At 45.2% G+C, this 19,862-nt stretch overlaps 1 protein-coding gene across 1 annotated transcript in view; it reads left to right on the forward strand.

Moving 5' to 3' along the window:
- The first annotated feature begins 2,974 nt into the window (after nt 1-2,974).
- LOC146208638 (transketolase) overlaps nt 2,975-19,862 on the forward strand; it is a 39,592-nt gene continuing 22,704 nt past the window's right edge. The window contains exon 1 of the mRNA XM_084595603.1: nt 2,975-3,156. Within this exon, the coding sequence (XP_084451729.1) occupies nt 3,050-3,156 (107 nt within the window). The 5' untranslated portion in view covers nt 2,975-3,049. The remainder of the gene's footprint in view (nt 3,157-19,862) is intronic.

The following is a 19,862-nucleotide window of genomic DNA, read 5'->3' on the forward strand; positions in this document are numbered from 1 at the left end:
CTGATACCGATACACAAAATGTATCTAAAGATAGTATCAAAGATACATGTATCTTCGATACTGCCCATGACTGCCGACTCTACTGTGACTATACTGTGTCGGAGATAACCAATTTCTATGTTCAAGTTATCTAATGCAATTACGAGCTAACATTTGCTGTTCATATGCTCTGAAAAACCACAGTGGACAATAAGTTGCAACCCCTTACCCCAGACTACATCGGGGAAGCACAACCGAAATTTTATTAACTGTTGAGTATCGTAGCAGGCCCTGGCGCCAATTATTTCTAGTTACAATGAGTAACAGTATGCCTTTTGTTTTTGACATTACTATAGCAAAATTGTGCTGCTCTCATTCGTTCGTGCCACATGGTGCGTGATCCCAGAAAACTGTCCTGGAATATGTATTTAGCATGGTCATATTAAGGGAGCGTAAACGAAACATCCCACGGAGATCCCCCCTTGGAGAAGTTTGAACAAATGAGGACGTCCTGCAGAACCCTGTTAGGATGCGAGAGATATGGACTTAAACGGGATTTTCTTGAAAGTTGGTGTGTTGTCTGGGTTGGCCTTACTTCGTAAGTCATGTAAACTCATGCCGCCCTATTTGCAGTCAGTTTCTACAGATTCTTACATGAATATATTACAGGCTTCAAGGCTGAATCTGAACTCCTATCGACTAGTATCCGCTTGACTACTCGATTCCAGGAAAAAAAAAAAAAAAAAACTGGCAGGTCGGTTAAGCGTCGGTTTAGAGTCAAACGCGATAGGATCTTTTTACTTCTCCTTTCTCTCGAGTCTGGGCCCTCCTCTATAACACGCTTGCATCAGCGAACCTTGTGATCCATCTTCTGATCCTGAAAATCAGAAATCATACATCAGTTTATTGTGAAGAATTATGTGCCCCAAATTAACCTCCTCGCCAAATCCACTTCATTTGCGCCCTGCCCTGATCTGATGGCTTCATTTTTCGAAGACGAATCATTATTTCCGACGAACGCCCTTGGACTTTCTGTACCAGGAGCTCCTTAACGCTTTCACGATAAAGTGACAGTGGTTTAGTCATAAGTTATGCACTCCAAGCGCTAGATTTACGTGATAAAGCACGTATAGCCACAGCGGACGACGCTTTGGAACTGATTAGCGTTATACAGTATAAATGGACTGTTCGTGGAACTGCCTCGCTGTCGACCCAATTGTCTCAATCTAAAAGTAGGATATAATTTCGGCGTCGCCTTAGCATCGCAGCTAGCGTACGAGACCGAATGAAACGCGCTGCACCAATGGCAGCTGCTGGGCTCTGAATAGAAACTTGCTTGTATCGCAGTTACCACTTTTGCTAAAAACTCGTTACAGATCAGCGATCCTCAATGAAGATAAATTTTTGACGTCCGTTTATCTCAGTGCTTATTATTTAGGAAATCAACAAATGTTCCTCTGTTTCATTGGCTCGGACGTCCTGCGGCATGGCGCTGCCGGTGTAGCGGTGGAGGTGACTCCGCCAGTATACCGACCATGCGCTGAATGCGGTGAGAACGGGTTCGGGTGGTAGCGAGAGTGCTATTCGGCTTATGCTAACTAGTCTCTGATGTAGCGATAACACATTTCCTCGGTGATCGCAGGCGAATGCATTATGTTCTCTCGTGTGGCAGCAGATAATTGTCTTTTTGAACGATTAATGCTCGTAGAATTAAATTTGCCGTGCCATGCATATAACTCAAGTTAGTGTGTAATCTGGTTGGCGAATATTAGGGTCGTTGCAGGTGCGATAACGCTGACTGTGCAGCATGGATCAATTTCCAAAAAAATAAAGGCGATATCTCGACGCAAACATAACGGATGGAGAGAAAGTATATGGGTTACGCTTGACTGATAGCTATACTTCCGTGAAATGAAACGACTTGCCTTGTTTTGGATTGATTCTAATGCATAGACCAAGTGTTTCTGGTGGTAGGGCGGAAGAAACATACTCTATGGACACCTAACAAACGTTAACTTGTTTACGCACATCAGAAGCCGCACATGTGTAAATTGTTGCGCAAGACGTCTAATGACCGGAAATCATTAGCTGGAATGGTGGATTTATGTGATTAGCCCGAGAGAAATTTGACGTTAGGTGAGCGCCTATTTATATTACGTTTCGGCGCAAATATGTCGTTACTAAGGGTGTAAAAAAAAGTAGGAGGTATAGCTGGCTTTCAAGTCAAAGAGATTATTTTTCACTTGAAAACATTTAGGGTCACTATAGCACGTTTTGCACCAATATTTAATGATATCCAAGTCGTGATCGCCAGTATCCTTTATTGATTCATATATAATCTAATCGTCAGATAATAGTCGCACGATAGATGAAATGTTATTCGACAAGCCGTTAATACAAATTAAGGAGCAACGGACCGAGGAAACTCCCTTGCGGCACGTAATGAAAGTGGAGATAAGCAAACAACTGTGAACTTCTGTTGATTAGAAAGAAAGTTAATTAAAGAATCAATGGCAGAAAGCTTAGATATTACGCGACAGTATGCTACTCAGTCAAATGCATTCTCGAAATCAAGGTGCAGTCAATAAGGTGCAGCTGATGCCGAAGTGAAGGTCAGTAGTGATATCGAATAGCTGTGACTGACAGGAAAAGACTCGGGAAACGAAAGGGGGAAATATACTCCTGTGACTTTGTCCCTGCCCAAAATTCAAGATAACTTTACTGCCGTCGATGAGAGAGAGGCCTGCCTGTGTTTGAGTCCTTGCTCAACTGAAATTTCGCGCTTAACTAAATTTTTTAGAATGCCTGGCGCCACCTAGTAACAATTTTCTCAACTACATTACATCAAAGCAAAAACTTTACTGTATGAAACTAATTAACATTTGCCAGACATTCTACAATTGAGTATGTATAATTGAACAAATGCTTTCTTCGAAATTTTGCTTTTTCATTTTTTGGCACTGGATGCTTTTACGTCACGCGGCACGAAAAAACAGAAGTGAAAACGAGGAAGGCGCCGGCCGTTGCAAATTGGTGTGCGCGTCCGAAAGGCACTTGGAGCTTGAACAGCATGGCCAATTATCATCGACCTGATGTTAAAACGGCGCAGGATCTCAAGGACCTAGCCAACAAGCTTAGAATTCTCAGTATCCAAGCCACAAACGCCAGCAACTCGGGGTAAGACGCCGCTCCAAATGCTCGGTTCATGTCGCTTGCCGCATGTTTCTATGGTGATAAGTGATGACATACATAAGGTCACAATGACCGCTAGTGCCAGTTGTCTCATTTCATAGCAAATGCAATCCTTGGTCTGCATCAGGGCTTCGGAACCGATATATACCTCATAATGCACATTGATCGCTCACTGCGGCATGTGCCTGTTCGCGTGTCTGCTCGTTTCCGGTAACGGTGTTCGACCCACGTGTACCGTTTTGAATTTCCCAATCGTCTGGAGCGGGCTGCCTTAGCAGTACTCTATATTTAGCATGAAGACGAGTCGTGTCGTCCAGATGAGTTAAGTTGCGCGCGAAGGTTCCAGTTCTGTTTTTCCTCTTGCCTCTTCTTTCGTAAACTTGCAGCCAGTTGCTGCGCTGCTGGACTGGTATCGCCATCTAAGTTAGGTAGCGGGAACTATGTACCGGAAAGTGTGAAGCGGGTTCTTCAGCAGTCTCCTGTTTTGTGCTGCTTATGATAGCGGCAATAATGAAAGGTCCATTATCGTTTTTGTCTGTGCTGTAGCCACTGCTCTACTTCATAAACTGCAGAAAGGATGCACCGAAAGGCCCTGTAACGCGTGTGTAAAGTTATTTTTCTCATCAAATTATCCGTTGTATTTAGCGGCAATAATGAAAGTTCCATTATCGTTTTTGTCTGTGCTGTAGTCACTGCTCTACTTCATAAACCGCAGAAAGGATTATACATGCGCATTGACTGCTATGTGAAACTAACAGCTTTCGTATTTCGCAAGTATGTCAGTGCACGTTAAGGAAGTTAAAGGAGCCCAGGTGGCCGAAATTATCAGGAGACCTCCAATATGGCCTCCTTTGGGTTGGAACGTTAGAACCATATAAACCAAGCCAGACAATTTACCCTTAGCCGTGGAGTTTCTTAATATTACTGAGAGGAAAAGCTGGCAGTGCTGCACTTCATCCAGTATGAAGAGAATCTAGAATGCCCGCAGAATTGGTTTCGTATTTGGCTTAACTATTGTTAGCCATAAAACGTGAATTCAGCCGTAATCATACGAACCTTATCGAGGCAAACCTGGAAGAACTGTTTCTTTGCATACCAGTCTAGCTCATGGCTTAAGGCCGTACTCTTAAATAGTTTCATCGGCGCACAGAGGAAAGCACCGCGGCGCAGGTATGGATTGCGAGGCAGGTCTGTGTTTTCGTTCCGACGCACGGAGCCAAATACAGAACCTTCTCTTCCGGGAATTCCCGCGGGAATGAAGTATTCTTTAAGAAGCTGGCATATATAATGCCGCCTCCTTTCCCTGAAGGTAACTCGTACATATGGGCAACCTAGAGCTTCATCTCTCTATCATGCCTGCTATCCATGGGCTGCGGTCAAAGAAACTGGAACAAGGGGTGCGGTTCAGTTCTTTAGACATCTAGCAAGACGTCATAGTAGACCATAGAGTTTCTTACACTAACTAGAGGGAAAGCTGAGGGCGCTGCACTTCAGCCACCATGGGCGCGCTAAGAATCATGGGCCGGGGACCTACTTGATGCGGGACAGTTGGTTTTTCTCGTGTGCACGGAGTGGCGTTACTATGATGTTTCTTTTTCATCATCATCATCATCATCATCATCATCTCGAGGTGCGTACACAGACCGCAAAAGCCATAGATAAAGTGAGCAGTAGCGAAGGCGCAAAAGCAGACGTCGCCAATAAAAGGTTTCTGTTTCCCGAAATGCCACTAAAACCTTCCTTAAGTGATTGCACAGCCATAAATATTTCCAAAACGTTTTCTTCCCATTAAAGTGTGCCTATATATATATTGCAACCAAAATACTGCGTGTTTTATTGTCACAGTACAAATCGATTCTCATTTAGTCTGCTTGTAGTATAGGAAAACGCTGTAAACTCTAAAAGGTTATGGACGAAAGTCGATTCGTACGGCCGCAACGGCAAAAGAAAAACAGATTCGTGCCATATTATAGCTGTTGTCTGTTACAAGTTTTCTGCCATCTGTTGTCTGCTGCAAATTTCAATAATGTACGGGCTAAAATCAGTTTTAAACAAGCCACAGTAGTCATGTGAGTTTGTTCTGAGGTTAAATACATGGAAGAGTTTGCTACTGCTACTACAGCAAGTGAGAGAACATCTGCTTGCCGTACGCCAGCTGACCTGATACCCAGCGAGGCACCCAAAGTTGTTGTTGTTGTGGCTGCAGGAAGAAGGAAAAGAAAATGCACGGGCCTGCTACTAGCTCTGTAGCTGAGCCACCTCCACTGCCTGATTTATTGATTTAAACTGATTTATTTATAGGAAGGGAAAAGCTCGGTAACTGTCTCACTTGTTTTCTGTGGACACCGCAACCGCGCCGTAAGGGAAGGGAGGAGGATGGGAGTGAAAGTGGAAAGAAAGAGGAGCCGTAGTGGAGGGCTACGGAGTAATTTCGACCACCTGGGGATCTTTAACGTGCGCTGACAACGCACAGCACACGGACGCCTCCGTTTCGCCTCCATCACCTCCGCTGCCTCGTGCAGACAGAAGAGAAAATAGAGAGGAAAGAAAAGGAAGAGGGAAAGAAAGACGCGCGCCGCAACAACAGCCGTCGTCCACCACCGAAGCGGTGTTGGGTGCAATGACGGCCTACAACAAATAAAAATTCGGTGATAGGCTAGCCCCCGCCGCAAGCGGCGAAGACCTACCTGCCCCAGCTCCATCAGAGGAGGCACCCAAAGAGCGACGGGTTCGTCTATATAATCAAGGCTCAAGGAACCGTCATCGTCAAAATATATACCGATCATAACGTAAACAGACCAAAAGCGCCCACCTTTCCCACTACAAACGCGCTTCTCTTGCGCTATTCAGAAACTTAATAAAATAATAATTGGTTCACAGGAAAGGAAAGCTTGTTTCTGTGGGCACCTGAATCACTCCGTAAGAGAAGGGAGGAAGGCGGGAGAGAAAGTGGAAAGAGGGACATGCTGCGCGATGTCAGCGCACGTTAAAGATCCCCAGGTGGTCGAAATTACTCCGTAGCCCTCCACTACGGCTTCCCTTTCTCTCTTTCCACTTTCACTCCGACCTTCCTCCCTTCTCTTACGGCGCGGTTCAGGTGTCCACAGAGCAAGTGTGACAGATACTGCGCCTTTCCCTTCCTGTGAACCAATAATAATAATAATAATTATTATTATTATTATTATTATTATTATTGTTATTATTATTATTATTATTATTATTATTATTATTATTATTATTATTATTATTATTATTATTATTATTATTTATAGTGGCCCGTGCGCCCGGCCGCGCAGTGAAGACGCGGCGGATCTGCTGTGCGTGGGTCGCATTCGCCGTTCGATCTCTCTTTATTCGCGGCATTCTATGGTCACAAATGAATTGCTAGGTTGCAGTCGGTGGGTTGCACACATTTTCACTGTCCTGATAAAAAAATTTCCCCGTCCCCAAATTAGCTTTACGAAGCGAATCATGCCCGGATTTGCATTGTCCAGATTTTCCGCGAAGCTTTTTTCCCAAACGAGGACACACAACCTTCATCTGCGTTTCAGTCCTTCTCAACTTGTCGAAACAAAAAAGGGATTGGGCAACTCATAGGCATCTGCACTATGAATCTGCATGGTGCCAATTGGCGCATTCCTTCTGTACACATACTATTTTTTTTTCTCAGAGTAATCTACGTCCTCTCTAATCTGTTTACCAGCGGTATGCTGTCATATAACTTGTTTTCTATTGTATACAATTCTGTGCATATTTCATGTATGTCTATGCGATTTTTTAGGTTAATTTCTGTAAACAGTCTTTTTACTGGGTGGGCGGCCCTTCGACAGGTGTCGATACACATTTTTCCTGCTTTCCCCCGGTTTTCATTGCTTTTGTAATGTAAACCAAACGAAATTGTAAAAAAAAAAAAAAAAAAAAAAAAGATTTTCCCTGTTTGACGTGGAAGTACCAGCTGCCCGCTTCGCCCTCCTCTGTTGATGTAATTCATAATGCCCCGGTCTGCCATTCCATACATCTTTATTCATTTAATTGTATTAATGATATTTCGATGTCTACTGAGCTGTTAACCTCGAATGATGAAATGTTTCTCATGCCATTCTGCTAAATGGAAACGTACCACTGGTAAACGTTACATTTTTTTTTTTTTTTTTACTTATTCGTGGGCGCTCTGGACAGATCTTATTCATTACACGCCATCCTGCTTCACACAAGCGGTCGAGCGGCTGGCTGCCACCTGTTACCTTCCCCTGTCCTAACTTAATTTTGTGGCAGAGGGCTTGAAAGTACGGTTAAAAAGGCAATACATGTCGTTGAAAAAAAAAACTCATTCAAGTCAGGGTTTGAAGCAGGATGTTCTTTCAAAGAAAAATAAAAGTAGGCATGCTGCAATCCCTACCTGCCTGACAGAAAAAAAAAAAAAAAAAACATGCATGTGTATTAGAAGCCGTGATTGCTTGGGCCATACTGTAATGGAGTTTTTCATTCTCACAGCTGTGTCGCTGTATCAGCGGCCGCGTGCGCGAGCACCGCGCGGACAGAGCGGTCAGTGTGAATCTGCTATCCTTTCCTTCATCGTCGAGAAAAGTGGCAACCATTACAAAAGTCTTCTGCGTAATATAAGTGCCCGCGGCATTGTCAAGCAATCGTTCTTGAGTTTTCAGGCTTTTCGCATTGTTTTCTTTTCTTTTTTTTTTCTTTTTTTTTTTGTCAGGCTATTTTCTCCTCTTTGGCTCCATCCAGCTTCATTCATTCCTAATCTTCTCCCATACTTGTTCCATCCTTCTCCGCCGCTCAATTCCTCGCGCTTTCCTTTTTTTTTTTCTCTCAGCCAGTCCCGCTTGGAGTGTTGGAGGCTGGCTTTGTGTAGCTTTGTGCGAAGCTGTGCCACACGTACGTGGGAAGAGGGGTGTTCGCCACAAGGTTTTTGTATTTTTCTACATTTCTACCGTGTTTTCGTATTCCACCCTTCGTTTTTTGTTCGGCCTTTTCCAACTGCGTGCAGTTCTTCGGTCGTCTTTCGCTTCTCGTGTTTCCAGCCTAGAAATAAACGCCCATCAGGCAGCCCGGGCTCGTCCGTGTCTCTGTCTTGTGTCGTGTGACTCCCGCATTGTTTATGCTTCGCTACATCACTCTAGCTTGCCCATACTGGTACCATTTCGCTGCGCAGACCGCGATTACATTCCCACGGCCGCCGCGCTCTGCCCAGGCGACCGCACCGGCCACTACAAAAATCCTCCGGCGCCCACTCGAGGCGCTGCCTGTTCGCCGCGAGTGCTGCACCCTGGGTTTCTGCACGGTCCCCATTGGGGCGCACTCAAGTTTTGAAATTAACACAGCAAAGCTGGTCTTATTTACGTCGTACTACCCGAGCATACAAACCATCGGGCCAATCAGTTCAGTTCAGTCGTTCAGTCGTGTCCGACTCTTCGTGACCCTATTGACCATGTCACGCCACGCTTTCCGGTCTCTCACTATCTTCCTAACATCACATAACTTCATCTGCAGTGCCTCGAGGATGCCATCTAACCATCGCGTTCGCTGCCTACCCCTTCTCCGGCGACCCTCAACCTTTCCCAACATCAAATCTTTCTCCAGCGACTCCTCTCTTCTCGTCAGATGACCAAAGTAGCTGAGCTTTAACTTTAGAATTTGACCCTCCAATGAGCAGTCAGGGTTTATGGTCGACAATATTGACTGATTTGATCTTCTGGCAGTCCAAGGAACTCTCAAGAGTCTTCGCCAGCACCACAATTCAAACGCGTCAATTCTTCGGCGGTCAGCCTTTTTCACAGTCCAACTCTCGCATCCATACATCACAACTGGAAAGACCATAGCACGAGTTATACGGATCTTGGTTGGCAGACTAATGTCTCTGCTCTTTACTAGGCGGTCAAGGCTAACCATTGCTCTCTTTCCCAGAAGCAGGCGTCTCCTAATTTCATGGCTGCAGTCTCCTTCCGAGGTAATCTTGGAGCCCAAGAAGAGAAAATCTGTCACAGCTTCCACTTCTTGTCCCTTGATGCTCCAGGACTTGATAGGGCAAGACGCCATGATCTTTGTCTTTTTAATGTTCAGTTTAAGCCCAAACTTCTCACTCTCTTCTTGTACGCGCATCAGAAGTCTCTTGAGTTCCGCTTCACTTTCTGCCATTAAAGTGGTATCATCCGCATATCTAAGGTTGTTGATACGTTTTCCAGCAATCTTCACTCCAGCTGAAGACTCGTCCAGACCAGCCTTCCTCATGATGCACTCTGCATATAGGTTAAATAGGCAGGGCCACAGTATGCAGCCTTGCCTCACTCCTTTCTCAATTGGAAACCAATCAGTAAGACCATGCCCAGTTCTGACTGTGGCCTCTTGCCCTTCATACAGGTTCCTGAGGTGAATTGGAACTCCCATTTCTTGGAGAGCTTGCCACAATCTGCTGTGATCTACGCAGTCAAACGCTTTCGCATAATCAATAAAGCAGAAGTAGATGGGTTTCTGGAACTCTCTTGCTTTTTCCATGATCCAGCGAAGGTTGGCAATTTGGTCTCTAGTTCCTCTGCCCTTGTGAAACCCAGCTTGCACGTCCGGAAGCTCCCGATTCACATACTGCTGCAGCCTACCTTGGAGGATTTTCAACATCACCTTGCTAGCATGCGAAATAAGCGCGATCGTGCGGTAGTTGGAACAATCTTAGGCACTGCCTTTCTTTGGAATGGGGATGTAAACTGACCTCCTCCAATCCTGTGGCCACTGCAGGGTTGTCCAAATCTTCTGCCATAGTGTATGCAGAATGTTAACAGCGTCATGGTTGAGGTTTTGAAGCAACTCAGCTGGAATGCTATCAATTCCGCTAGTTTTGTTCTTAGCAAGGCTGGCTAAGGCCCATTCAACTTCACTCTTCAGGATGCCCGGCTCGAGATCAGTGATCACAACCGTCTTATGTTGGGTTTGCACATTCGGGCCAATACACGGAGTGTATTAGCGATGTACGACCCTGCCTTATGAGCATTATATTCAGTGCTTAAAGTCTGGCTCCATCGGAGGGGGTCTGTAGTGATTCGAGCACTGGTGGAAAGGGAAATTAAGAGGGAAAGAGAGAAAGCGGTCAAAGAGGAGGAATCGTTATTTTTCTCCATCTCTGGTTTTCGAAAACATATTACTGGTTCTTATTAATACTTACTGCGAAAATGTCGAAACGATAGCGAACAAATCTTCCGATTACACTACTGACAAGAACAAAAAATGGCTGCCTGATTTATATTCATCTTTGTATTCATACAGTCCTTATACTTTCAAGCTCAGGGGGTCTCGGACCCCTCTTAAATATTACTTGGAGGTAAATATTACAGTGGGTATAGTCAGGCTGATGATGATGATGTATGTTAGCGCTGTTTCAATTTTTTTGCTATAGTCAAAATGAACCAACTCGCCCAAAAATAAGTGTTGATGATGCATTGGCAGTATGGGCCTCATTTCCTGAAAATTTGAAGGAGTGCGAAAGGGAAAGGTAAGCAGAGGATGCGCTAGTCAGTGACACCGTGACCGGTCGATGCGTTGTTTGGGAAGGGGAAGTAATGCAAGAGACAGAGATGGAGGGAGAAACGTTACTAACAAGACCCCCTAACGATGGATGGATTGGATGGATTACTAAAGCGTTCCCTTTGATACAGTGTGGTGGCATTCTCCAGAATGTTCGGCTTTTTTTTTTCTTTTTTAGAGCGTAGCTCTTTGGCGCACGTTCCCGGGTTTCGCCGAGTCGTCGTCGCCGTCGGCGTTGGCCCTTGTAACCAGCTCCACTTTCACTCCCACCTTCCTTCCATCCCTTACGGTGCGATTCAGGTGCCCACAGAAACAAGTGTGACAGATACTGCGCCTTTCTATTCCTGTGAACCAATTAGGAAAGGCACGCTTCAGAGCTCAAGTAGAAGACGTGACCACACATGGTACCAGAGGTGGGCATTTGACCTCAAAAACCTCGACCTCACCTCAAACTCAAAAAATATTTGGCGACCTCACTCAACCTCAACCTCATCAATTGAGGTTGAGGTCCCCCAGGCGACCTCACCTCACTTTTCAGGTGACCACTGGCGACCTCACTCAACCTCACCTCAAACTCAAAATGTGAGGTTGAGGTCAGGCGCTCGACCTCAAAAAAAAAAAAAAAATCATTAAATTAAACCGTAACTTAAAGCAAATGTACATTTCTCGGTAATGCTGGGGTATATATAGGCTAGCCAGAATTTTGTCGTATGAAGGCTGTATTTTACTCCTAATTTTATACTACAATTAATATCCTGGATAAAAGCAGGGAAACTCTGGACACTACATGTCCAACTCTGCACTAAAGTGGCAATCCTCTCCCCCTCCTCGCCTACCCTTTTGTAGTCGGTTTTAATCTAAGGCCTACATGGGTACCACGTTACTACGCATAGGCCCATAATGCAATACAAAGAGTTTATCCCATCTGACCCACGTGAATAAGATTCGTATTAGAAATAAAACAAGCCAGTTCTTACTATAAACTGAAAAGACAAATGCTGTTGACCCTAGTGATGACGACAACAATGACGATATGCTCTTTTTCTTTTCTTGCCACATAGCGCTAAACAGACAAGGACACAGCGAGACACATGGGACGGGCACATTTTTTTATCGCCCATCCCGTATGTCTGGCTGTGTCCCTGTCTGTTTAGCGTTATGAGGCAAGAAAACCGACACCAACGCGCCCAAGCTTTCATCCTTGCTCTTTTTCTTAATTCGAAAAAAAAAAAATTATGATTGCCGAGCTTTTTTTTTAATACACTGTACATTGTTTTGCGACAGAATACATTAAATTAAGAAAAAATAGGAATACAGTCGTGCCTCGTTAGTATGAACGCTTTGGTGTCCGACCAAAACTGTCCATAAAGCGAGTCATCCATAATAACGAGTCATGAATAAAAACGAAAAGTATATAATTGAGAAAAAATTTATAATTAATGGCTGCTGTTTTAATTTCGGTATATAAACACCGCCGAGATGTCGATGCTACCCTCTTCTCCAAAAATCCGTCCACGCGAAACGTCATGTCTGTTCTTAAACCTTGTCAGCCATCCTCTTGAGTAGCTGAAGTCAGTAACGCCTAGACAGAGCGTAGAATAATATTTCTCAGTAAACATCTCCCTGTTTTACTGAACAAAAATTCCGTAAGTCATCACAGGTAAAACCTATCAAGAAGGAGGAGAAGAAGCACCCATAATGTTGCCGAGGCAGCGAGCCTTCTCTTGAAGCATTTCGTCGCTCACGACAGCACCATTCGCGAGCACATTTCCGAACCACATTAACAAGGCTGACTCCATTTCTTCGAACTGTGCTGGGCGCTGTCGGACTGTGGCTTACGCTGTGAGGCCGACGTTGAGCCATTTATCGGAGTCCGGTAGTATATATAGATGGTATACCGTCGACCTGACGAGGCTGAGGCCTATAGTTGAACTTGGGTCCAGTCTTTCACGGCTTGGATTGACTGAGATTGCTTTTGCCGCTTGTATTCACAGATTTCCCGCTTCGCGCCAAAGTTCAGCTCCATTCTTTTGCGTTTAACTCCCACCATGCCAAAAGTCAGACTAAAGTTGAGAGTTACAGGCTCCCGCTTCTTTGCACTCTTTTTCCCTAGTTAACCTCCCTGACTTTCCGTTCTTCTGATTCTCTTTCTTGCCTTGTACTGTTTTTGTAAGGAAGCGAGGGAGTCAAGTTGGCAGGCTACTATACAGAGGGCTATCAAACAGCCCTTTCCTGTGCCGTTTGTATGTGTTCCTATGAAACAAACACTGCAAGCTGAAGTACAGTTTAGAACGACGGCTAGCCGACTACGAAGAGCTCAGACCTTGTCAAGGCCGCATCGTTGACTCAAGGCGAAGACGACATGCGGATCGCTGTGGTGCAAAATGTGGTAGTTCGGCAGCGCAACAGTGACGAAAACCAGGAGCTTGAGAAGGAAGGGCGTCCAGGACGGGACGCCCGGCCCTGGTTGCGTGCTCGTCGCCTTTCTTTTGTCGCTCTACTTCGTGAGTGTGTCTTAACCCTGGCCCAAAAGCGTTAACGGCTTCATGGAACACACTTTGTGTTCTGGGATAGAAAAACTTCAGTTCCCACCCCCAATTTTGGCGCTTGCCTTTCCTCTTATTGTTTCTTTCTTACGATTTTACCGGCCTCTCTTCTGTTCTGCGACCACATGTTGCTGTTTTCCCGACTGCGGCCTGTAGTTGCGGCGCTGCCGCTGCACCCAGAAATCTCCCGGTTCTCTCCTTTCGGGGTCTTTCTTAGTTAGCTGGCCCTCGGTTTGCTGTGTACGATCCCTGTCATCCACCCTCCTTTTCTCCTCCTCCCCCCCCCCCCCCCTTCCCTCCTAAAACGACGACACGCCCGCTTTGGTTCTTTCCAACTCCACAGGACTCGTTCAGGCATCCGACCGTATCGGCTGTCGCATAGGTTCCCGGCTTGCGCACCCTTCTTTAACGCGTTCGGACTCTTCTGCTTTTTTCAAACGATGTCCATATTAACGAGACACAAATACATAGGCCGAATAGGCTGTGTGCATTCATCCCATCTCCATTGTTCAGAGAGCGAGTTTCTATATTAACGAGACATAAATACATTGAAAAATCTTCGCCCCTAGAAAAACTGTCCATAATTCGGGTCCTCCATATTAACTGATGTCATATTAACGGGGCACAAATTTTCCGTAAAAGCCACTCATGAAACGACTTGTGAAGACTAAATCCCCGACAAAACAAACAAAAGAGGGAAAGACAGCAAAACACCAATTAATCATAAAACTCGGCCAACGCCGCATAAACCTTCAGAAAATTTCGAAGACGAATGCTGTTTATCTTATGAGGTCCCAACCGGCCAATCCTGGGCGTTAGTTTATAATTCTGTGATCACGTGGTGTATTGCAAGAATTGGCGAAATTGCTTCTTCGAACACCACGCTTACATTAAAAAATTACAAGGGTCGGAACTGCTAGGAAAAAGGGTAAACGAGAACCACTTTGCTGTCGCGAACATCGGCTCGCCCGTCAAATTTCGCCGGAGCAAAATGTCCTACTCCCACCCGCCTAAACACACACACACACACACACACACACACACACACACACACACACACACACACACACACACACACACACACACACACACACACACACACACACACACACACACACACACACACACACACACACACACACACACACACACACACACACACACACACACACACACACACACACACACACACACACACACACACACACACACACACACACACACACACACACACACACACACACACACACACACACACACACACACACACACACACACACACACACACACACACACACACACACACACACACACACACACACACACACACACACACACACACACACACACACACACACACACACACACACACACACACACACACACACACACACACACACACACACACACACACACACACACACACACACACACACACACACACACACACACACACACACACACACACACACACACACACACACACACACACACACACACACACACACACACACACACACACACACACACACACACACACACACACACACACACACACACACACACACACACACACACACACACACACACACACACACACACACACACACACACACACACACACACACACACACACACACACACACACACACACGCACGCACGCACGCACGCACGCACGCACGCACACACACACACACACACACACACACACACACACACACACACACGCGCGATATAAATACTTGTACGTCCGAACCGAATACTGGATGCCATTTCGCCAACAATTCTGAGACGAGCTTCTTTGTGGTATTCACTTGTTTTCCTTTGAAGAAAGAACTAATAAATTGCACGGTGGTGTCTCCGAAGCTGCTTCGCCGCATGCACCGTAGGTGAATCTAGAGAAACCGTTTCCCCGTTACTGTCGTGTCGTATAGTTACAGCACTTAAACGTAAAATAAAGGCAAGAACAACAGAAAGGAGGCGAGCAAGCAGCCCGGAGGGACGCGCCCCCCGCTGTGCACGCGCTCTTCCCTTCGCCGTCCGTCTGTAGCAGACATGGCAATAATTGAATTACAGTAATGAAATTACTGTAATTGTATTACTTTTCTCGGTAATTTGTAATGTAATGAATTTCTTTCTCGGGTTGGTAATTTAGTAATGTAATGAATTACTTTCTGGCAGTAATTTCGCAGCAAAAGTTATTAATTCCTTTCGAAATTACTTTTACTAAAGTGCGCCACTACTCCTTCAATAGTCAACGAAGTAGAGTGCCGCGAAAGCAAGAACGACGTGCGGCAAGCGAAGCCAGCGGAACGGATCGGCAAAGGGGGACAGATTAAGCATAACAGTGCGTCTGAGACCTCGTGTGTAGCAGGGGCAACCATTCTCCAAGTAGCAGGATACAATGCGTCAAGGGAATCCCGAAGGGAGAAATGGTGCAAAAAGGCTGGAGCTGAAAACTAGTTGCGAGCGCGGCGCAGCGGCACTCCCTGCTGCGTCGGCTAGTGCACAGTGGTGCCTGGTTACACTCAACACCACGGTGCGAGGGAGGATTGGGGCTGGGGGAGATAGGCGGAAGGGTCCATGACGTGACGCACCGTGGCTTGAGCATTACTGAGCAGTGAGCACATATGTGCCGACGTCGATTCTTGGGACTGCGGAAGCAATAAATAACCTAGCTTCTTCGGGCCATTCAAATGGCGGAGACAGCTCCGTGCCAGCAAGAGGCTGGGTTCGCCGGTCATTTCCCGACTGTTCGACCACGTGTTTTTTTTTTTTTTTTTTTTATAGCCCGTGCTGTAGGAGAGAGGGAAGGAATAGCTCTCTGGGACAGAATTTGGCGGGAAGACGAAAGAATGTGTGTCCTTCGCGTCCGAAGACCAAGCTTTTGTTTTGTTTATTAGCTTTGATTAGTTTTGCATGGATGGAAACTAGAAAGTAATTTAAAAGTAATTTAATTTCTCAGTAGAAGTAATCATAATGTAATTTCATTACTTTTTAGAGCAGTAATGAGTAACGTAATTTAATTACTTTTACCATGTTGACGAAAGTAATAACAAATATCGCACACTAAAAACAGGAGAACTGCGCTTCCCAGAGCTTATAGAAGGTTTGAGACATCGACTTAATACGGCATTCGTCAGTGCTAGCATGTAATTGGCTTCACATCCCGTACGTTAAAATTGATTTTTAAAGAAAAGTCAAATATATGAAAAAATTATTCCGACATCTGGCCACAAAAATTTTCATCCGATTGATTTGTCCGTCTCGAGCAGACGGGAGCACAAAACAGACACGTTCAGTTCGCCACACCAATTCGTCCGTCTAACACCAAAATGTCCAGCCGGAAACCATCTTAATACTTTCTAGCTCATAAAAACATGTAGGAGAACGCTGTTCTCTTTTTGTTTTTGTTTTTTTCTGCGCCTGAATAAGAGATTTTAAGAAAAACCCGATATTATGAAGTTAAGAATCCCTTACTCTCCTCCTTCCTCCCGCATTGCTTGATTTCAATAGAATTTGAGAGAGAAATAAAGAGCCTTAGCGGAGCGAAATCATTTTTTTTTTTCATTGCGCTTTACTGCATACAAGCCCCATATAATTTTTTGTCTGTTCTATCTCGGCAAATGGTTAACATGCGCATGCGTTTTCCTGTATACCAGTTGCGTCTTATAAGATGTGCCGTCCATTTCATCGCATTGCAGTTGTTCGGGGCCACCTGTGAATCTGTATAAGAAACAAGCAGCACAAAACTAAGAGAGGTTGTTCTGGAAAATGCAAGAATATAAATTTACAGGACCGAAATATAGAACGATGACGTACAATTCGAAAGGGAGGACTTCGATAAAATGCCCAGATGGTATTGTGCCGGTTTTTCTGGTTTGTTCATGTTTTTTTTTTATCTGTCAGTATCACGTCCCCTAACAATTTCGCTGCACAATTTTCTGTTAAGTTTCCGTGTAATGTACAGCAGGGTCCTTTATCGAATGTAAGGCAGCAGCCGTTATAGCGCCTGGAAACGGGCATGCACAAGACACAGTTCTGCACCGCGCCGTCTGCGCAAAGACAATTTGCTTCGCTTTTTAGTTTGCTGCTTTCTTTGCGGCCTCCGACAAAAGCACCGCAGGTCAACGTGAGATGTGCTTTACGCGCTCCTGGGTGTTTGAGCCTGCCGCAAGCATCGGCACAAACAAGTCAGAGGAAACGGGGGTAGCTGGCGGGGGGCATGAGGAGTTCGTGAAGTAAAAAAAAAAAATATATCTCCTTCCAAGTAGACCAGAGGGAAGCGGTCTCGGGCTGCTGACATTACGGTGGAATGCCGAAAGCTGGGCAGGGGCTGCCGCATCCGGTCGTCCGATTGGGGGGTAACCAAACACCGAGAGTCGGCGGGCACACCGCGGCAGTACGCTCGAGCTCCGCGTCAAAAGGGGCGCTCTTCGAAGAAAGCCGCGGCAACAGCAAAACGCCTGGACCTCACAATTTCGACCTCACACAATGACGACCTCACTCAACCTCAAACTCACGCGTGAGGTTGAGGTCCAATTTCGTGACCTCACTCAAAAAATTTCGAGCTGTCACCGACCTCACCTCAACCTCACCTCACTCCGTGAGGTTGAGGTCATTTTGAGGTTGAGGTCGACCTCATGAGGTCGAAACCTCATGAGGTTGCCCACCTCTGCATGGTACACACTGCAAAGATTAATTATAAAGAAAGCGAGCGAACTGCTGGGTAACATGTGCAGTAACAGAGAATTCACACACTCAAAGAGAAAAGCATCATACTTGATGCTCCTCTTTCTCTCTATCCACTTTCAATCCCACCTTCCTCCCTTCCCTTACGGCGCGGTTCAGGTGTCCACAGCTACAAGTGTGACAGATACTGCGCCTTTCTCTTCCTGTGAACCCCCTATTATTATTGATCAGATCAAATCAGTCGATATTTTCGACATAAACCCTGACTGCTCATTGGAGGGTCAAATTCTAAAGTTAAAGCTCAGCTACTTTGGTCATCTGATGAGAAGAGAGGAGTCGCTGGAGAAAGATTTGATGTTGGGAAAGGTTGAGGGTCACCGGAGAAGGGGTAGACAGCGAACGCGATGGTTAGATGGCATCCTCGAGGCACTGCAGAAGAAGTTATGTGATGTTAGGAAGATAGTGAGAGACCGGAAAGCGTGGCGTGACATGGTCCATAGGGTCACGAAGAGTCGGACACGACTGAACGACTGAACCGAACTGAACTGAGTTTGCGTATACAGCTAATTCACCGCGATAAAAAAAAAGCCTTTGCTTTTCAAGAAATGTCTATCGAATGTTATCGTTTCAACATTAAGCTCTTTGGCGCCTGTTCCTGGGTTTCGCGTCGTTGTCGCCGTTGTCCCTCGTAACCAGTTGTCTGTAATTGTACATACGTGTCTTGCTCGAATCCTTTGTCTCAGTCTATCGAAAAACAATCAGCTGATGAGCTGCACTCAAATTTCGCTTTAGGAAGTAGCGTAATCGGCGCCAGTTTTTTTCTTTTTTTCCCCTATGTCTATTGTTGTAAGTAGGGAACTGCCTACCTACTGAGTTATCAAAGAAAGATTCCCTCCTGATCTTCCTTTTCCAATTTTGATATATTTCTACGCTCTGCTTCTTTTCCACAGAATTTATCCAATTTTTACCTTCTGTGTCTTTTATGATGCTGTTTAACGCTTTCTTCTTCCTTTTTTTTTTTTTTTACGCTATGGTGCCCTAGCGGGAGCGAGTTGCACTGGCTGTCGCGTCGGCACCGTGTTACCATAACCGTGTGCTGCCCTCGCAGCGAGTGAAAGATTGCGTGAAGAAAATAGATTAGATGGCCGTAGGTAATTAGCAGCATCGCCCTCTTTATCGGATCAGTAGTAACTCTCGCCCACCCATTAATTCCTTGCGTGCTAAATTTCTTCATATTCACGGCGAATTTTATTTCCCTATCTTAACTGATCTTTCTTCTCCGTCGATCCTCTATTCGCCTTTTTCTTTGAAAGCTGAACATGCTCTGAATGCACCGCAAAATCAGTAGGTGATTACTAGCATCCGCTTTCTACCCGCATGCTCATAATTGTCACCTAGCCAGGAGGCTATGATACGAAAGGCGCAACAGTAGCATCCTAGCTGAAGCGCACCGGACTAGAGCGCAAAGGCGAAAAATTAAAATCATACTATCGACACAGAAACACTTCTGCAAATATTCTGATCGCTTCTATTTATTATTATTATTATTATTATTATTATTATTATTATTATTATTATTATTATTATTATTATTATTATTATTATTAATTGCGAATACGATTTGTTAGCACAGCTATATTATCTCCGCTGATCTCTGACTGAAATGAATTTAAATTTAAGAATTTTTTTTCTAATTTAATCAGTTCACCACTTCCTCAGAAAAGTAACCTATATATAGGCTGCGCTTCGCACGGCGCGTTAGTTTACGCGCACATTCTTGGAGGCGACACCGGTTTCTTGTCTATACTAATTATAACGCGCCGGTTTTTCAGGTAGCGAGAGCCGCTGATGAGATCTGTTAACGTTGTGGAACTGAAAAGTGGGCGATGCACCGTACACATTTAGTTGGCTCGAAAAGTTCC

The sequence above is a fragment of the Amblyomma maculatum genome, chromosome 1 (genome assembly GCF_055883805.1).
Source record: "Amblyomma maculatum isolate TAMU_Amacu chromosome 1, ASM5588380v1, whole genome shotgun sequence".
In the NCBI taxonomy this organism is placed as follows: domain Eukaryota; kingdom Metazoa; phylum Arthropoda; class Arachnida; order Ixodida; family Ixodidae; genus Amblyomma; species Amblyomma maculatum.